At 39.6% G+C, this 18,803-nt stretch overlaps 2 protein-coding genes across 17 annotated transcripts in view; one reads left to right on the top strand and one right to left on the bottom strand.

Moving 5' to 3' along the window:
• Positions 1 to 3,727, bottom strand: part of SYNPO2 (synaptopodin 2) — a 97,018-nt gene extending 93,291 nt beyond the window's left edge. The window contains exon 1 of the mRNA XM_009674861.2: positions 3,451 to 3,727. Coding sequence (XP_009673156.1) covers positions 3,451 to 3,555 — 105 coding nt within the window. The 5' untranslated portion in view covers positions 3,556 to 3,727. The remainder of the gene's footprint in view (positions 1 to 3,450) is intronic.
• Positions 1 to 18,803, top strand: part of SEC24D (SEC24 homolog D, COPII coat complex component) — a 113,461-nt gene that overhangs the window by 39,509 nt on the left and 55,149 nt on the right. For 3 of the 16 annotated variants that reach the window (XM_068941725.1, XM_068941728.1, XM_068941737.1), the window contains exon 1: positions 18,327 to 18,408. The exons of 3 other annotated variants lie outside the window; for them this stretch is intronic. The gene's annotated coding sequence lies outside the window, so the exon portion shown is untranslated. Of the gene's footprint in view, positions 1 to 18,317; positions 18,612 to 18,803 lie in introns of those variants that run through there. 10 more of the 16 variants (XM_068941726.1, XM_068941736.1, XM_068941732.1 and 7 more) reach the window with 9 other exon arrangements.

An 18,803-nucleotide genomic window follows, 5' to 3' on the forward strand; every position in this document is an offset into this window, starting at 1 on the left:
CCTTCTTCAACACAGCGGGTACCCGTGGCACTGTATTTAAAACATGCATTTTTAAGGCATTGTAGTTTAGGTGGACAGTCCATAGAATGTGCAAATTCTTTCAAACTGAAAATAAAATGTTAAGAAGAATTTGCAGCGTTAGTGGACATAAATTAATTTGACTTCGGGGACAAGGGGTCTTGCAGGGGGAGGGGCAGGGGGAAGGTTGTTGAACAGTGTACAGAAAATTAGTCAAATATTTTAAAAATCAGTGTGTTTTGAATAAGAGTTAAAAATGGATAAAGCAAAAATGATATTTTATGATACTAAAAAAAAGTCTCTATCTGTTGCTATTTCACATCTAACAAAATTATTCAAATGTCTTGAATCTAAATTAATGGCTGTAAGATTATTTGACATTGAAAACTTCCTATTTTATGTACTTGTGAGAAAAAAATACCAAGATTTTTTGGGGGAGAAAGAAAAAAGTTTGTCTCTACCTCTCTAATTAATGCTTAGCGTGATAATGGAAGATGATACTTCACACTACAGTCAAAGCTCTCATTGATGTTAGTGGGAATTCGCTTTGGGTGTGCTCAAGAGGTAGGCAGCAAGCAATAGGTTACTATGTTTTTACCCTTTTTAAAAATAAATGTAATAAAACAATATTTTAAAAAGCGAACATAAATTGAACCGGTAAAAGTTGCTTATGATAATGAACAGCAATGATTTAATTTTTTCCTTTAAATAGAGTATGTTCCCTTTATCAGAAGGGTAGATAAGTGAGGATTCTGGATTTTTTGTATCCTGCCCCATTTTCATGGATTCTCTCGTTTCCCTCTTTTTCACATCCATCTCCCCTTAAGACCTGGATCACAACCACTGCTCTGCTCCTCGTGGGGGCCTGGGAGCACCTCCCTCTGCAGCACTTCATGGGGGGGCAACTGCACTCAGGTTGTGCTCAGCAACCCTGAGAGCAGCCCCTTTGCAGCTTTCCCAGCTCCTGGCTTTGGTGTCTCAGCCTGCAGAAATACACGCTTCTGACCAAATGCTTAGTTGGAATAAATTGGCAATGACCCACTGGTTCCATGGAGCTACATTAATATGCACCAGTGGAGAAGCTGAACCTTACGCATAAAAGAAGAAAGAATTTGATGGCGTTTGAGAAACGCAACCCTGGCTCCTTGGATCTTGGACCTGTAGGAAAATTACTATGCAGGAGTTGGGTAATCCTTTATTGTTTCATGTGTTACTAGTTTCAGTTTCCATCAATAATGAAAGAAAAGCTGGAAGCTTTGCCTCCCCAAGAAGGGCCACATACACTGTAGCTGCAGCTCCCCCTCGCCTTGCTGTGCGTGGGCCTGGCAGCGGTGGCTGACCTGGACACCGAAGCCCCCGCGCCCCTCTGAGAGGGCCCAGGCTTCCTGGGGAGGATGTTGAAGCCGGCCAATAGAGTGAGTCCCAAAGAAAGCTGTGGCCTACTGACTCTTAAGTTTCAGGTTTTCAGCCAGTTACCAGTGTCAATTTTCAAATCTTACTGACCTGGACCAAATCATAAGCACGGCGAAACGAATTTGTAAACCGACCAATCCAACAATCCCTTCAAATGTTTATAACGCTTATCTGCGCAGACACGCATGTACCGTTACAAAGGATATTCTGTAGTATCATATTACTTAGCCTTTTGATTGATTTCATTTGCAAGGAAACAAACTCACGCTCCTTTGATATGTTTTCTAAAAATAGATATATTTTAATGGTGGATTTTCCTATTAGAGTTAAGTCACAACTATTACCATTTATCTAGTTCTCAAACCTTAAATTTTAGTGATTCTTTTGAGACAGAACCCAACTCAAGTGCCACTGTCTAGGATGTGAATATGAAAAAAAAATCTGGTTTAGCTCATTAGTATCTGAAATACTGAAGCTTTATCAGAATCTTGTGTTCAAACTACTGTGCTTTTACTTGGGTTTTTGCATAATGAAGACCACTTGCCGTTCGCTGTTATTTATAATTTTTGAAGTTCTAGTTGGAAGTTTTCACTAGATGGCAGGATTCCATTATCATCTATTATCAGTGGATTTACTTGCAAAGCAACAGTGGCATATCAGTAGGAAAAGTTTTTAAACCTGTTCAAGTTTTGCAAAATATTAAAACAAGCAAAAATCACTAACAGGCAAAAATGATACATATGCTCAATAAATCACAGCTCTGTTACTGCGTATGATTAGTGTTATAGGCTGAAAATCATTCAAAATTGTAGTGAAAGACATTCTTTACTTGACAGAGGAGCTAAAAGGATCTTCTCTTGTAAGATGAGGTATACTTGCACATACCGTTTCTGCAAAAACCTGTGAAAACATCTGTGGAAAACTAACTGATCCAGTAAGTTGAACGTACCTTACTAATAAGTATATTGACAGCTTTAAAAAGTTAGAGCATAAATAGCCAAACCACTGACCTAACAGAGCATATCAAAATACTAAAAACTTCAGAAAACTAGATGTACTGTATTACCAAAATACTGAAGATGATCTACAATTTCATAATCATCTTGTTTCTCTCCTTATTATTATTTTTTTTTTGGCCTAAGATGCATTTTTATCTTTATATGTCCAGTCAACAAGGCAGAATTAATTGTATGGTCATCAGTCCCAATATTGCTTCAGCCAGTGGTAATTTACTGATTCCAGAGCTCTGGACATTTGTCCTCCTTGTCTAGGAAAACAGAATGCAGCTCATACAGTTACATAATCCTTAATAGCTATGACAAATCTTCATTGTTGCGATGGAATGAGCTCTGACTTTTAGCAAAACTACTTTTAAAAGTTTTATTTTTGTAATTTGGGGTTACCAGTACTTGAGGGATGTATTTTTTATTTATTCTAAACTCCTGTTTTGTTTTCATTTTATACATGGAGATAATTTGTAAAGCGTTCAGTAACTTTCAGTGTCGTTCATGAAATACAAGAGGGAATGTGTGGTATCTATTAAGGCTGTTCTTAAGATCAGATAATTTTCCAAAAACAGAGATAACTCAGTGTAATGCTTTCCAGGATTCCCAAAACAGTGAGAACATTTTCTTGCAATAAAGCTGTATTTATTTTACGCCTAGAGTAGAAAAAGTATCATAATAGATGACAAAAAGCATTTCCTAATACGAGATTCAGTTTTGCGATATGCTGCGTGCCTTCGAAAAAAACAGAGCGAATCAAATAGGAGCTGAAAGGCACGTATCACTTCACAATTTCAAACCTTTTACGCTCAAGAAAATATTTGCAATACTTGAAATTTATCAATAGGTAATCGTTCCTTTTTATTAACTACAAACATAATCAGCACCTGTAGAAGCTCTGCAAAACACGTTAGCAAATTCAAACAAGCATCACAGTACGACTCTTTAGACAGACTACTGTCTTCTCTCCTCCTTGTCACAAAACACTGAAAACATCTTTCTCTCATGATCCTACCTTGGCGATTTGCAAAGGCTGCTTTTGCTCCTTGCCACCTTGCAATCTAAAGCCCCAAGGCGCCCCTCCACTCATAGCAATGCAGATATAATCCCCTGTGCCCATTTTCGTGCTGCAGTTAGGCAGTGTTCATATGCAGAAGATGGAAAAGCTGTCTTGCAGCTGTTCGCTGAGCTTGAGATTTGTCTGCCAGGCAGAGCTGGAGACCCAGAGCACCACACTGTTGCTGCTGCTGCGGACTGCGCTGCCTAATGTAGTCATTCACAAGAATGTAAGAGCTCTCGCCGGCGAAGGGCACAGCCCACTCTGTCGTCAGATTTGTACGCTCAGCCCACCTTCGCCCTCAAGTAAGTAACACTGAGGAAACGCACACAAAGAGACTCAGCCATGGGGCAGAAAAGGCTATATTTAAACATGGGGCTCTTGTGGCAGCTAAATCAAAACAACAGCAACAAGTGGTGTAAATCTCCTAGTGATGATTGAACGTGTAAGTTTACTTTAGTAAATGGTGCCAGACATTTTAAACTCTAATTTCCCTGTTTCTTGCACTCATGCTCCAAACAAAGAGGAAAGTGGAATCTTGAGTGAAACATCGTGCAGATCACTGAATAAATGATACACTTAGAGTGAAAGCTAGGTTTAGGATTTTCTTCTCTACCACACATGCACTTTCTGCAGCACTGTAGGTATGCCCTTCTCCCCCCCTCCCCCCCCCCCAAGGTTTGTAATATTTTAATTTCCTGATGCTGGAATTGCTTATTTTACTGGCTCTCTCTGGCTCCAGTGTAGTCTAGAGTGCACTGCTATCTAGCAATGGCCTGAATGATTGCTTGACTCTAATAACACCTGCGCTTATGCATCCTCTTGCCTTTCCCACCAGGGAAGGGAAGGGGATTAATGGAAGGAGGTAACAATTCGCTGTACTGATGCTATCAACAGATGATTTGAATTTGCGTCACCAAAGGGGAACCTTACTGTAAGCATGGGGGGAAAAATGATTCAGTGGGAAATTGATTAGCCACTGACTTACAAGACCTGGGTTCAATTACGTTCTTTGTTGCTGACTTTGGGTAACGTAGGCTATAAACAGGTGAGCTCCTGCAGGTCTAGCTGGAGCTTTTACAAAGTGACTGTTCTTTAAAAAGGGATGAATGTTGCCCTAGCTCAGTGTTAATAACTGACAACGTAAGTGCTCGTGCTCTGCCTCAGCACCAAGTCAGTTAAGTCTTGGCTTAAATTACGCTGCGTTTCCAGTGAAGCTGGTTGGAAGGGAGAGTGTTCGGCAGGTAGGCAGAAATGTCTTTAACTGCTGCCTTGGTTCTGGAAGCAAACATCTCTTGGTCTCTCCCATCTCTCCCAGGTCACAGGGGGCAAATGTCAGATTCACACAGCCTAAATTCCACCTAGGTACCCTCTACATAGTGTTTGCAGGTGGCTGGTTCTAGGTCTTAAGAGATGTCAGGACAAGAGGAAACACTTGGCACTTTAGCTAAGAGAATTTGTAGCCAAGTACCGAGTAACTTCTGAGGGTTTAAACCTAAGCCTGTGTCTCTGTCAATGCAATGTCCGTAGAGTGATGCTTCCCTAAGCTACAGAAATGTTCTTTAAAGACCATTAGGCAAAACATCGGAGTAGGGACAGGATCGTCTGTTAGACTGAAATATTACGGCTGGAGAAAGGAGACAAGCTTTTAGGCACTTGAGCCCTTTTTCAGGCCTCTGAAGGCGCTAAGGTAACCCTTAAAACTGAGAGAGACAAGCTCCCTAATCAAACAGAGGGAAATGTGGCCCTCTCCTTGTCAGGACTGAATGGAAGGAAGTTTGCTTTCTTTTATGACTTCCAGTCAAAGGCTCTGAAGAAGCAGAGCAACCAAAGTTTACTGTATGCTTAAATACTTGAGGCAAAATACTACCAGAAATGCCATACCTGGAAACAGAATGGTCTTTAAAGATACCTTGCTACAGAAGCTCTGAGAGAAGCCTTGTTTGAAATAACTTGATTCAAGGTAGCTAAGTGCTTTTTATTATCTTGTACAGTGTTCATTCGTTGCTATTGGAGACAGTTGTTCTAGTCTTTCCTTAAGCAGAGTCTTGCTTTAGACAGAATTCTCTCCCTTTTGCCTCCTGGAGCAAAATTTTTATACATATTTTTATGCCACTAAAAGTTTATAGCATATAGCGTCAAAAATGCCCTATGACACACTGGTAAATACAAAAATATGTATTTTTTTCAAGGTAAGTGAATCGCATAATGCATCAGCCCTTCAAATTTTCATAAGTTTATGACTAAATTTATGTGCTTAATTACCACTAGGGTGTTCAGAGCTGTATTTAGGTTTCCTTCTATCATTTGAGTAGAAGGAATAATCAAATCTTATCTTTGCTTCTGCATACAGAAGAGAAGTTAAAGGGTACCATAATTACACACACCTGTATTTGGCTGGTCACATATTCGAGGGCAATAGATGTTTTTATCTCCTTTGGCCAGATAAGAGAACTGCATAATGTTTAGTCATCACTCATCTTGGGGGGATGGGAGGGAAGCAGTCAAAACACCAGGAACTGCTTGATTCTGTTGTATGCCATATATGAACTGCCTCCATATAGCTGTTGAAGTACTAGTAGTTGCTGTTACTTAAAGTTAATTTCCCTTCCTTCATCTAGGTACGTTCTTTTAGGCAACAGAGCAAAGAGAAGCCCTTTAAATTTGATTTTATTGTAGCAAAAGACAAGATAAAATTGGAATTATTCAGCATGTAAAACAATAGAGAAATTTATCTTATTAGCAAAAAGTAATGGTTTTCTATAGCATTGTGTACTTGTTTTTTGGATTCTTAAACTGAGTTCTTTTAGTATTTGTTTAATGTTCTACTGGATTCTAATTTTTGAAATCTACATGGTCCTCTATAATTTAATTTATACGGAGACAGGAAGAAATAAATTTGTTCTAGTCAGTGCGTTGAGGTTTTTTAAAACAACAATTCCAAAGAAATTGCTTTTTTTTTTTTTTCCTTTAAGGGAGAATTTGTTGCTTGTTTCTCCATAAGAAAAGCCTTTGAAGTCCGTAACTAAACTATTCCCATGATGGAGAGACCCAAAGCTTCTTTTTTCTTTATCTCTAAAAAATAATGCTCGATAGGCATTAACAACTCCCATTTACCATATATGACTTTCTTAAATGCTTATGCTTCAGCATGTCTTGCTTTTTAATACTAATCTTATCTTATTTTTACATTCTCTGCATCCTTTGGGATTTCTAAATGGTGGTCAGAAACTGGACACATGATAAAAGCTGAGTCGTTCATGGTTTTTATGACATTTCAGTCTCTATTTTAGCATGAATAAATTGCATAAATACTGAGATAATTTTTGAAGGCAACCAAAAAATTTCAAGATAACAGCAGCCACAGCCACTTAACTATTGCCACCATCTCCATCACTTTCACTAAAGCGAAACAATTCAAGTCTAGGCAACAATAAAATTATATCATAAAAATTAACTTTATAAACTCAGCAAATGACATATGCCAGACCTCACCCAGTACCATTATGTGTCTTTTCCAAGTTTTGGCTTGGATCTGATCTGCTACGAGGAGATCTGTATGAAAAAAATTCCCATGTCAAACTGCAACTGCTCATTCGCTTTTAAGAACTGCCAATCAGAAAATTTAGCACATTAGCCTTAATATGTGGTGATAACTTAAGAGTAGCCATATTTAGAGCAAAGTGAGGCCATCTAGCCTCTCTCTTTGATAGGGAGTGAAAAATACATGTTTAGGAAAGAAAATAAGAACACAGAAGCAGTACAGTACTTTCCCCAAGTGGCCTCCAGCAGTTGCCAGTCAAAGACTTCCTCAGTTCCTGGGTGTTTAGTAACACTCAATGAATTTCTCTTCCGTGAACTTTTCCAATCTCCTGAGCCCACTCAATTTTTTGTGTCTATAGTTCCTTGTAGGAAGTCAGCCCTAGCTACGTTGTGACATGAAGAATCACCTCTTCTTGTTTGAATCTGGATCCTGCAGTCTCAGCTGAAGTCCCTTGCATCAGGGAAACTGAACACGTAATCCCCAGCCACGCTTTGCAGGCCACTTATTTTATAGACCTGTGTTATATCCCCCTCACTCATCTATTTTCCAGAGAGAAGAGGAATAGACTCATTAGTTGTTCCTTATACAGAAGCTACCTCATACCTGTTGCCTTTCTCTAAGTCCTCTATAGTTCTTCTACGTCCTTTTTAATATAGTGGCCTAAAACACGACACAGCATTCAGAATGTGGACAAAATTAGGATTTATGCAATAACATGATGATATTCTGTATTTTGTTCTCTCGTAACATTGCTAACACCTGATTTACTTTTTCAGCTGCTGGTGAGCTGATGTTTTCATCGAACTATCTTTTAAAATCCCAACATCTTGCCTGATGATAGTCAGTTCAAAGCTCATGGTTTTATATGTGAAGTTAAGGGTTTTTTTCCTCTCATGTGCTTCACTTTATATTTATAAGCTGTCTTATGGTATAGCTGCTTAGTTTTCTCAAAAGCCTTTGGTGAGGGAATTTGTTGAAAGCCTTTTGTAAATCCAAGATCAATCAGATCACCCTTATCCACGTGTTTTTTGATCCCTTCAAAGGACTGCTTTAGGTTTGTGAGGCAGGACTTCCCATTATGAACGCCATTTTAACTCTGCCAGATAAGTCATATTTATCCAGGTGTCCGCTATTTCTTATTACAGTTTCTGCCTGTTTGTTTGGTATAGGTATCAGGTTTACAGGCTTGTTGCTTTCTGAATCTCTCTTGGAACGCTTTTTTTTCTTAATGGCACTGTGTAGCCTCAGGTAACAAGGCAGCTTGAAATGAGAGACAGCTATTTCAGCCTTGAACTCCTTTAAAGCTCTCGTGTGAATACTGTGTGGTCTCGATGGCTTCTTGTTTGTTTTGCTTGCCTCATCTAGGTCACTTGTCTATATAGTTCCCTTTCTTATTATAACACCCATTTGTGATTTTGAACAGTTTTGCTGCCAGAAGATTTACCTAAAATCTAATGTGAATCAAGGAGTGCTGTAGTTCAGTTCAGAAGACATTTCAAAAACGCCAGAAGAAATAAGTTATATGTCCGTATTTCATTCAGCAGTAAAAGAAGAGCAGTCATTTCACCTACAGTTTCCTATAGTAGTATCCTAGGTCAGAGGATTCTTTAAAAATGCAAAAATGTTCAACCCATTTCTTAGTAATGAGGAAAGGAAAGAGAGAAGATACCGCGATCTCTAATTTATGGGTGGCATTTTAGTGCTGTAAATACCTAGATGGTGCCATTTCCTCCTTAAGCATTTCATTTTCTTTCCCCTTCCTATCCCTAAAATCAAGATAAGCTAATTCAAGATAAGCTAAAATGGCTATTTTTAACAACTTTCTGGTGGATTCTCACTATATCATCTATAAACAATTTAAGAAACCACATAATTTATTGTAGGATGTGATTTTAGACAAATGGGAGAATCAGCAGCAAAAGAAGATTGGTGCTTTTTCGTTTTGTTTGTTTAATCATTACAGTGAAAAAACACTTGCAAACATGTAACTAGTTAAATAGAACAGAAGATAAAATCACAGCCATGTCACTTAAGTAAACATGAAATACAGTCTCTTGCACATGAAGTAAAAATGGTCTCTTCTAATCTATCCCTTCAAATTAGAACAAATAAATAAAAAGTGGCTTCTACAAGCCAAGAATAACGTAAGGCAACTAGCCTATGTTATTGTCCTAAATCATTGCCTAACAACGTTCCTTCTTTAGTAGGACAACTCAGTATAGTTGTATAAGGTAAAAACAAATTTTGAATGCAGAGCTAAACCTTATCTAAGTAGAAAAATACATTTCTGCTTAGTTCCTACCCTTAATTTTTGTTCTCTTAACTTTAGAAGCAACCAACAAAAAACAGAACCACATGGAAAGGATTTCATTTCCAGAAAAGGTATAAAATGACAGACACAGTGAAATATGTTGATGGAACATTCAAATGCACGGCTCCAGCTAACATTCATTAAAGCTGATTGCTCTTCATTTTTTCCCATCCAATTTCTCTTGTCCTACAACAGAAATTAATACAACCCAGATGTTTTGATTGCATGAGGAACTTAGCAGCGTACTCCGAACTAGAGAGGGATTGCTAACAGAAAGCACAAACATGTAGTGATGAAGGTGTTGCAAAACAGTAATACCAAGTTCTTTGTGAGGAGAAAAGAAGACAAAAATACAACAGTTATTCAGAATGACCTGAGTACCTCTAAGGCCGGACTAGGAAGTCCTGCCCACACTGATAAGAGATGTGAGCAGTTTCTCACCAGTGAAAGTAAAGGCTTCGGATTCAAAACCCTGATGAGGATTATTGTGTGATGGGTAGGATACCAGTTATGAATTTGAGAGGTATTCCTGCTTCAGCCTTTTCTTCAAGAATGCCAAATGAAGTGCAGTGGAAGCAGTAGAGAAATGTTCTGAATCTGACGCTGGTGTGAGAAACTGCTTTTTGGAAGCATAAAACAAAGTTAATGATGTTTTAGAGGCTGAAGCAATTCTTTCTCTAAGCTGAAATACACAGGGTTGCGCTGTCAAGTTCTGAAAAACTGCAAATCTGCAGTCTGCCAAGTGTAAGTGGCGATGAAGAATAATTCTCAATCAAGCTTCTCTTTAAGGGGGAAAGTAATTTGCTCCTGTGCTCTGCTAGAAGCAAATTATTTTTACCTCCATACCTGCTCAGCGAAGTTTAACAACGTTTTAGATGTTAATGAAGGGTCAAAGCTTCGCTTGTTTTTCTCCTCTCCACCTCTGTTTCCTGTCCCAGATGAGTAATAGTAACTCTAGTCACAAGCAAAACTTTATTAATGCAGGTAGCCCAGGCAGAGAAATAAGGACAATTTTCCTCTTGATGGTAGGCTTAGCAATAGCCACAGTCATGCCTGTCATTATTAATTTAAAGTACCTCTGTGAGTCTTGAGCTGATTGTTATTCAACAGGTATGTTTTAGTTACAGATCACGCTACCATCAGCTATATATGGTTCACTAAGAGGGCAAGATAATGAGTCAGCTGAGTTCAGCTGGAAATGGAAAGTTTTTCATGGCATCACCAGAAGGGTATTTCTCAGCATAGGAGGGGATGGTTACATTGTGGCTTCAATTTTTTTTTGGGGGGGGGGGGGGGGGGGGGAAATTCTGCTAAAAGTCTCTAAAGATCAAAGAAAACTATTTCTCTATTTCCATGGTATTTTTCCCCCCTTTTTGGCAGGACAAGGTCACAGCAGATTCCTCTTACTAGAGCCTGCAGGGATCAAAGCTGTATTTTCTGTGCAAAAGCTTTTGGATCTTGGACTGAACAAGTATATAAGTAGGTGTTCTGTGTTTATCTTAGTTCCTCACTTCTGCCATAATAATTCTCCTTGCCCTTTGAATTATCATTTAAAAGTGAAGGTTTATGAATACAAGACCTTTTATCTATCTATCTATCTGATCTTAGGCAGTCAGTTTTTAATCATCTCCCCTCTTCCTACTGAAAGAATCTAGTGCAAAACATTTCATGCCTACTTAGTTGACAAAACAAATATGCCATGCTTAACTCTGTTCTCATGTACTACAGTGGCATAAATCCAGAGTAACCATATCATACTCAGTTGGAGAACTCAAGATTTTAAACATAGTTTAGTGAAGAATTAGGCCCAAATGGTCTGTTAAATTTTGAAATGATGGCTTAACATGGTACTGGAGATTGAAGAGATTGTGAAGATTTAACGGTAGTCTGGTAAATATTTACCTGCATCAAACTTCATATAATTTTTTAAATATTATTTCATGTCAGCTAGCATAAAAGTGATTAATTCCCTTTGACTAGTAGCTTTTAAGAAGCGCAGTGACTGATTACATGCATGGCCCATAGTCCAGCATAAAAATCAGCTATTTTTGCATTGCAGTTTAAGGTAGGCATTGTTTTTCACTTGAAAGGCTCATAGGATTGAATTTATTAGTCGCGAAAACAAGAAAGCCAGAAGCAGAGGAAGAATTGTGTTAGAATATAGCATGGGTCTCGGGACCCTGGGTTCAGTTTGTATCCTGGCAAATTCCCATTCAACTTTTGGTCAGGATCTGTAAAATGGGAGAAATGGCCACTCCTCCTCAGTGTCACCTTGAGAAATCTGCTTGAACTTTTCAAATAGGTAGTGCTTAGTTTGATAGTTTGTATCCTTTTGTATGCTGTTCTTTGATCTTTCCTCTGTACTGCAAGAGTTAAGCTGTAAGCTTTGTAGAGCAATTTCTAACACTTACTTTACAAATACAGTATGTTGTTCAGTGTCTGCCCTGGTGAGTCTTTGATTTTGGTGGTTAGAGCTACAGCGTCTAGCAAGAGGACAGTGCATGAACATGGTTACAGCATCAGGTTATGTCTGCGTAAGGGGAACGTTTCCCTCCGTCTGCATCTGGATGGTTCTTTTTAGATTCTGACCGGAGAAACAATAACGACGAAAATGATATACCAAGGACCTCCCTGCATGAAATCTTACCCCATATGTGAATAACTGCAGTAGATTAAAAAGCACTCCAAAATATCCTAATTCCTGGCTATATGACCAGGAATTCCAACCCTCCGTTTTGATAACTAATTCCTTTCCAAATGGAGTAGATGATATTAGAAAAGTCTGCCCTGCAAAAACACCTTGATGTTTAACCCCTGCTGATCCTACGTACTTTCTTGTCGCGCTGTATCATCTTGCCAGGAACCAGTTTACGCTTCTTAGCTCCTTCTGTCTTTGGCACAGCCTTCTGCTTTTAGGTGGTAATCTGCTACGTAGCTGGTTTTGGCACGGATTTCTAGACAACTGCCAACGTCTGCAGACCCTGAACAAGCGGTTTTTGTGCATCCACAGAGCAAAGTTCGTCTACGTGCTGTGAGATTAAGCGTGCGGTAGAATTTCGGTCCTGTCCTTGGTCATTTTCATCCTAGCTGCTCCTCCTCTCCATTCATTGGTTCTGTCATTCAGATAAAGTGATGAATTTTTTTATTCAGTTCTGATTTGCTTTGACTTAATTTTGATTTTTATTTTTATTAGTGATGGGGAAGGATTCAGTTAGTTGATATTAGTGGTACCTAAATAGTGCAAAACTAGTATTTTGAAAAATAAATATTCTTGCAACCAATACTGATGTTTTTACGAATAACAGAGATCAGTTTGCCTTACTGCTATGTAGAACGTCTACCATTTCTGCATGCTCAGGTAGAGTATTTTTTCCTCCTGCGTTAACAGTGGTGGAAAGTAGAAGCACAGTGAATGTTAGCATGAAGAGATACAAAAGTATTTGCATCTGAAGTGCTTTCATAGTGATTTTGAAAAGCTATTTTTTCTATACAAAGGATTCGTTCAACAGTTAGGAATATTCCTCAGTGCAAACAAATAGAAACCAAATTACTCTGCTTGTGGTATCAACCAGTCAGGGAAAGGTAACAATATCACATGAATTACAGTAGGCTATCAATTATATAGAAGAAATATGACTAATAAGAGTAGGAATATACTGGTAGTGTGTTGAATGGTCACTACCACTGGCTGAAATGGTCCTGAGCTATTAACAGGACAAATGGAAAAAATAGACTCTGTAAATTAATCCCATGTTTTCCGATGAGAAAACAGTAAGTAAATGATTAGTAATTAGTAATTGATGAGTAAATCAAATAGCTAAGTTTGCCATGAAGAATTTGCCTGCTTCTTACTCAGATATGCAGTTCCTAATTTTTTTTTTTTTAATTATGATAGTACACTTATTTGAGTACTTTTGTATAGCAAGACTTCACTAACATATCATGGATATTACACATGAACAGGAAACCTTAAATGAAAGCCAGTGAAAGCAAAGCTTCCTCAGATGCCTTTGAGTGTGAAATTGAAATACATCTACTTTTGAGAAATTCCACATACAGCAAACAAACAAAGCTAGAAGAGTTTGCCTAACATTCTGCTGTCCTTTCTCATGTGGTTACTGATGGTTTAATGTTTGTTCACAGTGCATTGTATTTCAGACATTATTTGTTAGATTATAATGAGAAGATCTCGTATCTGTTTTTATGTTAGTTTGTTATGTAGTAATTCTTGACATGACGATGAAGTCTGGATTCTTCTCCTTAAGAACTAGTAGTTTTTACAGTACTAAGTTAATTAAAAAAGAGAACTGAAATTCCCTGAAACATCACAGCTGTTTTCTCAGAATACTGACTCTATAACCTGTAAATTTTCCAATTCAGTTTGCCAGAATGCTGATTTCATTAGAAAATCGAAACAGCAACAGCCAGTGAGAGTAAGCAGAGGAGCCTTGCACTTTTCACATACTGAAAAATACAGAGGTTTGAATTAGCCAGAAAGTCCTTTCTAAAGAAAGCAGTCATAGTCAGTTTTCTAAGACATTTTCGCTTTCATAACATTTGACTTGGTGAGAACTTATTAGATGTAGATTCTGGAGCATTTTGTGACCATTCCTGTTTTACTGAGTTTCAGGGAAAGAAAGTGTCTTAAGCTAAGAATGCTAAGCTAAAAAGAAATCAGGTAGCCCTATTCACCAGACCCAGAGAGTGTCCTAGGCAAATAATAGCATTAAATACTATTTCAACTGCATACCTTCTTTCTTCTTTAAATGTAATTTTCTGTTTTGCAAATATGCCATTAAACTTTCCCAATACCCTTCAGATAGGCAAGGAACATTCTCCGTGGCAGTTGATTTTTGTCCTCTGGGGAAGCTGGGGACTGTGAAGGTAACAGGGTCTATCATTGCAGATTTACCAGTTGTCAGTGATGTTTAAACTTGCAAAAATGGTAAGGAGTTACTCTTCCTTTACTGTGGCTCCAAGCCTGAACTGAAACAGGCCTGGCCATAGCTGTATAGGTACAGTAGGTATCTATTAACGCCAGTTATTTAAAAGAAAAAATATATAGCAATGAATGTATAGCCAGGAGTTCAATGTCACTGTATTATTTTCCCTGAATAACAGCAGTTATATCAGTATGTCAGTATAATGTTTTGAAAACCCTTTGCTATCTGTGTTTTTTTTCACATAGAGCAGTGTTTGAGGGGTGTACTCTAAAAATATGTTCTAATTGCCCTTGAGATAATTTAACCTAAATATCAGTATTCACTTCTGTTGTAACCATATTTGTGTTTCTAGTGTGTTTAAGTCTTTTATATTAGAAATGCAACTACATGAGTCAGAACATGAGTCAGATGCATATGTTTCGTCTTACATTGGAGAGTGCTGTTTCTTGAAATACCACATTTTTAATCTGACCTCACAGTCACATTCTTTTCATAAAAATATAATCTCTTCAATGTTTGATTGCTTCTGTTAAAAAAAAGTCTGCTTTCATTTTAAACAAATACTTTTTGGTAAATACGCATTTCCATTTTGCCTTTTAAAGCACCTTAAACAGTAAACTGTTCTCCATAGATCTTAATTATACAGTAGACAAAACATTTATGAGAGTTTAGTGATTATATGCAAGCAAGACAAGAAAAGAAAGGCATCCTTTTATGTAAACAGCTTTTAGGACCCTTCTGGTGTTGTGCAAAAGCAAACCTTTTGTTATGTCTACAGGACGTACATACGGAATTAAGAAGCCAGTATCAACAGGAAAGCCTTTTAAAATACGGACTCGCTGGAGTTCTCTGAACCGTCCCCCGCACCTTCCCCTACAGAAACAGAATGGGTTGGAACGTACTTTGATACAAGGCGATCATATGGTGCTGAACTTAGCTACAAATATTTATCAAAGCTTAAAGTTAACACAATTAACGTTAAATGTTTAAAAAAAACCTGTGGAAGGGCTAACATCATGAGAAATGTCTGTCTGTATCACAAGTGCGGCATGGTGTTCTGATTCTTACTGGCAGCTTGTGCTAAAGCCCTGTTTTAAGGGACATCCTCTAAATGAAAAGGTTAGATTAGGATTTAGGTTTCCCCAAATCACGCGTTGTTTTAGTGCAACGTACGATGACATACAGATGAGGAGTTCTGCGCACTTTGCCTATCAGGAGCCTTTATAGAGTCCCAGTAGTAGTTTCAGGGAACAGATCAAATCCCAAATGATTAAAATCTTTGGAAAAATAATTGAATGTTGATCTCCCAAAGATTTGCGTTATAGTCTTTTTCAGAACTGGTATTGGCTCTGTAACCTGTAGTCTCCCAAGCTGATGGGAGACTCTTTTGTTTCAGAACTAACAGAAAAGTTTCTAATGAGAACTTCAGGAGTGACATTTTAGAGGCAGAAGTTTTGCTATCTTTTAATCTAGACAAAAAAGCATAGACAAATTCTTCTTATTTACTTCACCAGTACTACCTCCAAATTAGGTTTTAAAGGTATGTAATCACATTAGTTGTCAGTAGCATTACACAGGTACAATTTTAGGATAAACTGTTTGCTAAGGAACTTAATTTAACCTACCAGATCTTCATTACTGATAATGATAGACAAGAAAAGAAACCAGTCTCATCTCAGATCTTGTGATAAAGTTTGCTTAAAATGATTCACGTTTTCAAAGCGACACTGGTTTAGGAACCCTGCAATGTCATTTTTATGAAATTACTTTCCAGACCAGGAATGCACTTAAATGTTGAATGATGTTTCCACATTTTTGAAACTGAAGAACTCAAAATGACTTCTACTGTTTACAGCTGGAAACCATCAACATTACTTGTAGCTTAAAAATAACAATACTGTAATGTGCTTGGGTGCCTTTTGTCTCAATGTTGCATGCTAAATACAGCAGATGTGAAGCTGCTTCCTCTAGAAAAGAGGTGTCTTGATCCATTTCCAGAGTGGGCCTAGAACAGGGGAAGAATCGCCAGTGGCATAACTTCTCTTTGCTATCTTTTGCTGATCTCACCTTTCAGTTTCGCTAGAGCTCATTTCAGAGAGGGAGAAATCAGGCAGGGAATATTGAGTGGGCAAGTAAGCGCAGGGTTCTTCTGTGCTGAATTAGCCACCGCTGCTTGCTGTTAATAGCTGTGAGCTAGACACAGCTGGACTGGAGGACAAGAGATTGGCCCGTCTCCACCACCAAAACATGGACTGTCCACACTCAAAGCAGTAGTTTTTCTCTGAGTGGTTTGCAGGTCTGTGACAGTGGCGTTCTTCTTTTCAGACGAGTTTTCCGTAACTGAAGGTAATTGCATGCATCTGTATAACCAGCAACAGAGAGGGGGACAAGAGGTACATCTGAAACTACCGTACAGCTGTGACGAAAGCTGTGTTTTATATCTTGCTTATGAAAGAGTCACTGATATGCTGCAGTGAAACACACGCACAACTTAACTGATACTTACATAATTTTTCATTCTGATTAAATGTGAGAGATTTGAAAAGTTTTAGCCAATTTTCTCTGACAAATCCAACAGTAATGGTTCCAGTAATGTGTAAAGCAGCAGCTCCAGATAGCAGTATAAAGACAGGCCAAGAGTAATTCCTGCCCACTTTGTGTCGCTTACTGAGATTTCCTGCAAGTCTTTCCTATAAGCGAGGCCCCTGCATACCTTCATTTTGACAAATATTTTAAAGGGATTGCGTTTTTTTGGAATAATTATTTTGTATAGTAATGCATGTTTTTGACAGCGTGTTCTGAGATCTTCATTACTGAGATTTAGTTCCATTTACATATCATATAAAAGTGTTTATTAAATATTAAAAGCTCTTAAAAGCTTTACTAAGGTTGCAGATCAAGCAGGCACCAGATGAAGCCTGGATTCTAGTTACGTATGACTTATGAAGCTGTCTTTAGTTGAATGTTGACGTTCTTTTTTGCTAATCCTCTGCCACTTTTTTTTTTCCCCCCCCTCTAACGTTGTTAGCTCCAGGTCAATGATTGATTGTTTTTTGACTGGGAAGCACAGTCACTTGACCAATACATCTTCCTCATATTACTACACATTTCTACTTTGTTAATTAGAAAAGGATTGACCTTATCCTGTAACCAAGGTAGTATCTTTAAATATATCTGAATGGTAACTAAAACCAGGGTAGGCAAACAAGTAAAGTACCTGCATCATATTTCATACTTTTTAATTACGCCATCTGCATATCTAAAAATATACATTGCCACAGATGTCTTTTAAGGCATGTATAAGAAAAAGGATATTTGTAGGGCTTCTTTTAGGTTTAAAGAGGAATTTCACCACCCTTTTTTACAGAAGGAAAAAATCTATCAGTAGTAACAATTACAAGCGTTATGTACCGTGCGTATGGGTCTCTAGTCTATCATCAAATTACTACTCATCTTTCTGGTTGGTAAGCCAGCTAGACTGACCCACTCGAGTGCTGCACTCGGTGGTCCTCGGAGCTCTTTTCTGAGCTCTTTCCAGTTTGTGGATTTCCTTTTTCAAGTCTGATCCGTGCTCCTGGCTTCGCCGGCTCGGCTGCTGCGCAGCGACAGCGTGGCTTTTCACCGCCCCGCTACAGCCCGAGCCTCATAAGCGAACTATGTGCGTGGCTTCCTCGGGTGGCTCTTCACGCAGTCCCAGGGACGAAGTCAGCCTGCCCTCGGGCGCGTCCCCCGCCGCAGCGGCTGCCCCACACAGCCGTAGGCCGCGTCTCACAACAAGGCCTGAAAGGAATCAGACTGAAACGCAGCAATTCGGACAGCATTTCCCTGCTGCTGCTGCTGCTGCTGCTTTTTTTTTTTTTTTTTAAATCATCCCCCAGCCAAGAGGGTCAAAGGCATCCTTTTTCCGCTTTGCTTTCAAGGTGGAAGCGGCAGGAGGCCGGGACCTGCGGCTTTCGGGGCAGACGCCAGCCCCGGCCACCCTGCCCGGCCGCGCCGCCGCCGCCGCCGCCTCCCGGCACGCAGCGCCGCCGCCGCCGCGGCGGGCAGTGCGCAGGCGCAGGCGGCGGCGGCGGCGCTGGGCGCGCTCCCGGGCGGGCAGGCTCAGACGTGGCACTTGGGTGAGTGTCGGCCAGCGGGGCCGCGCGCGCGCGGCGCCCAGGTAACGGCAGCTAACGGTCCTAACGTTCCGAGGGGCGCGCGGCCCCCGGCTTGGGGCTCCGCCGTCCGCTGCCGGGCGTGCGCCTGGCCGGCGGGCAGCAGGCGCCTTCGGGGCGCGGCGGGGCGGCCGTGCGGTGCCCGTGGACGTCGGCACCGGCTACAGGTACTTCCTATGCGCCTTGCTGTTAGCGGGAGCAGGCGGACGTGTCCTGCACAGGGCTGTGTAACAGCGCAGAGGAGATAGCGAGCACCGTTACAGTGACTGAAAGTTGTCACTTAATGGGGAGACGAGTGATAACCGTTTGCAGTTTGTGTAGTGAGCTGGAGGAAGCGTAAGCTTATGCTCTCATACCTT

This window comes from Struthio camelus, chromosome 4, assembly GCF_040807025.1.
Source record: "Struthio camelus isolate bStrCam1 chromosome 4, bStrCam1.hap1, whole genome shotgun sequence".
Lineage (NCBI taxonomy): Eukaryota > Metazoa > Chordata > Aves > Struthioniformes > Struthionidae > Struthio > Struthio camelus.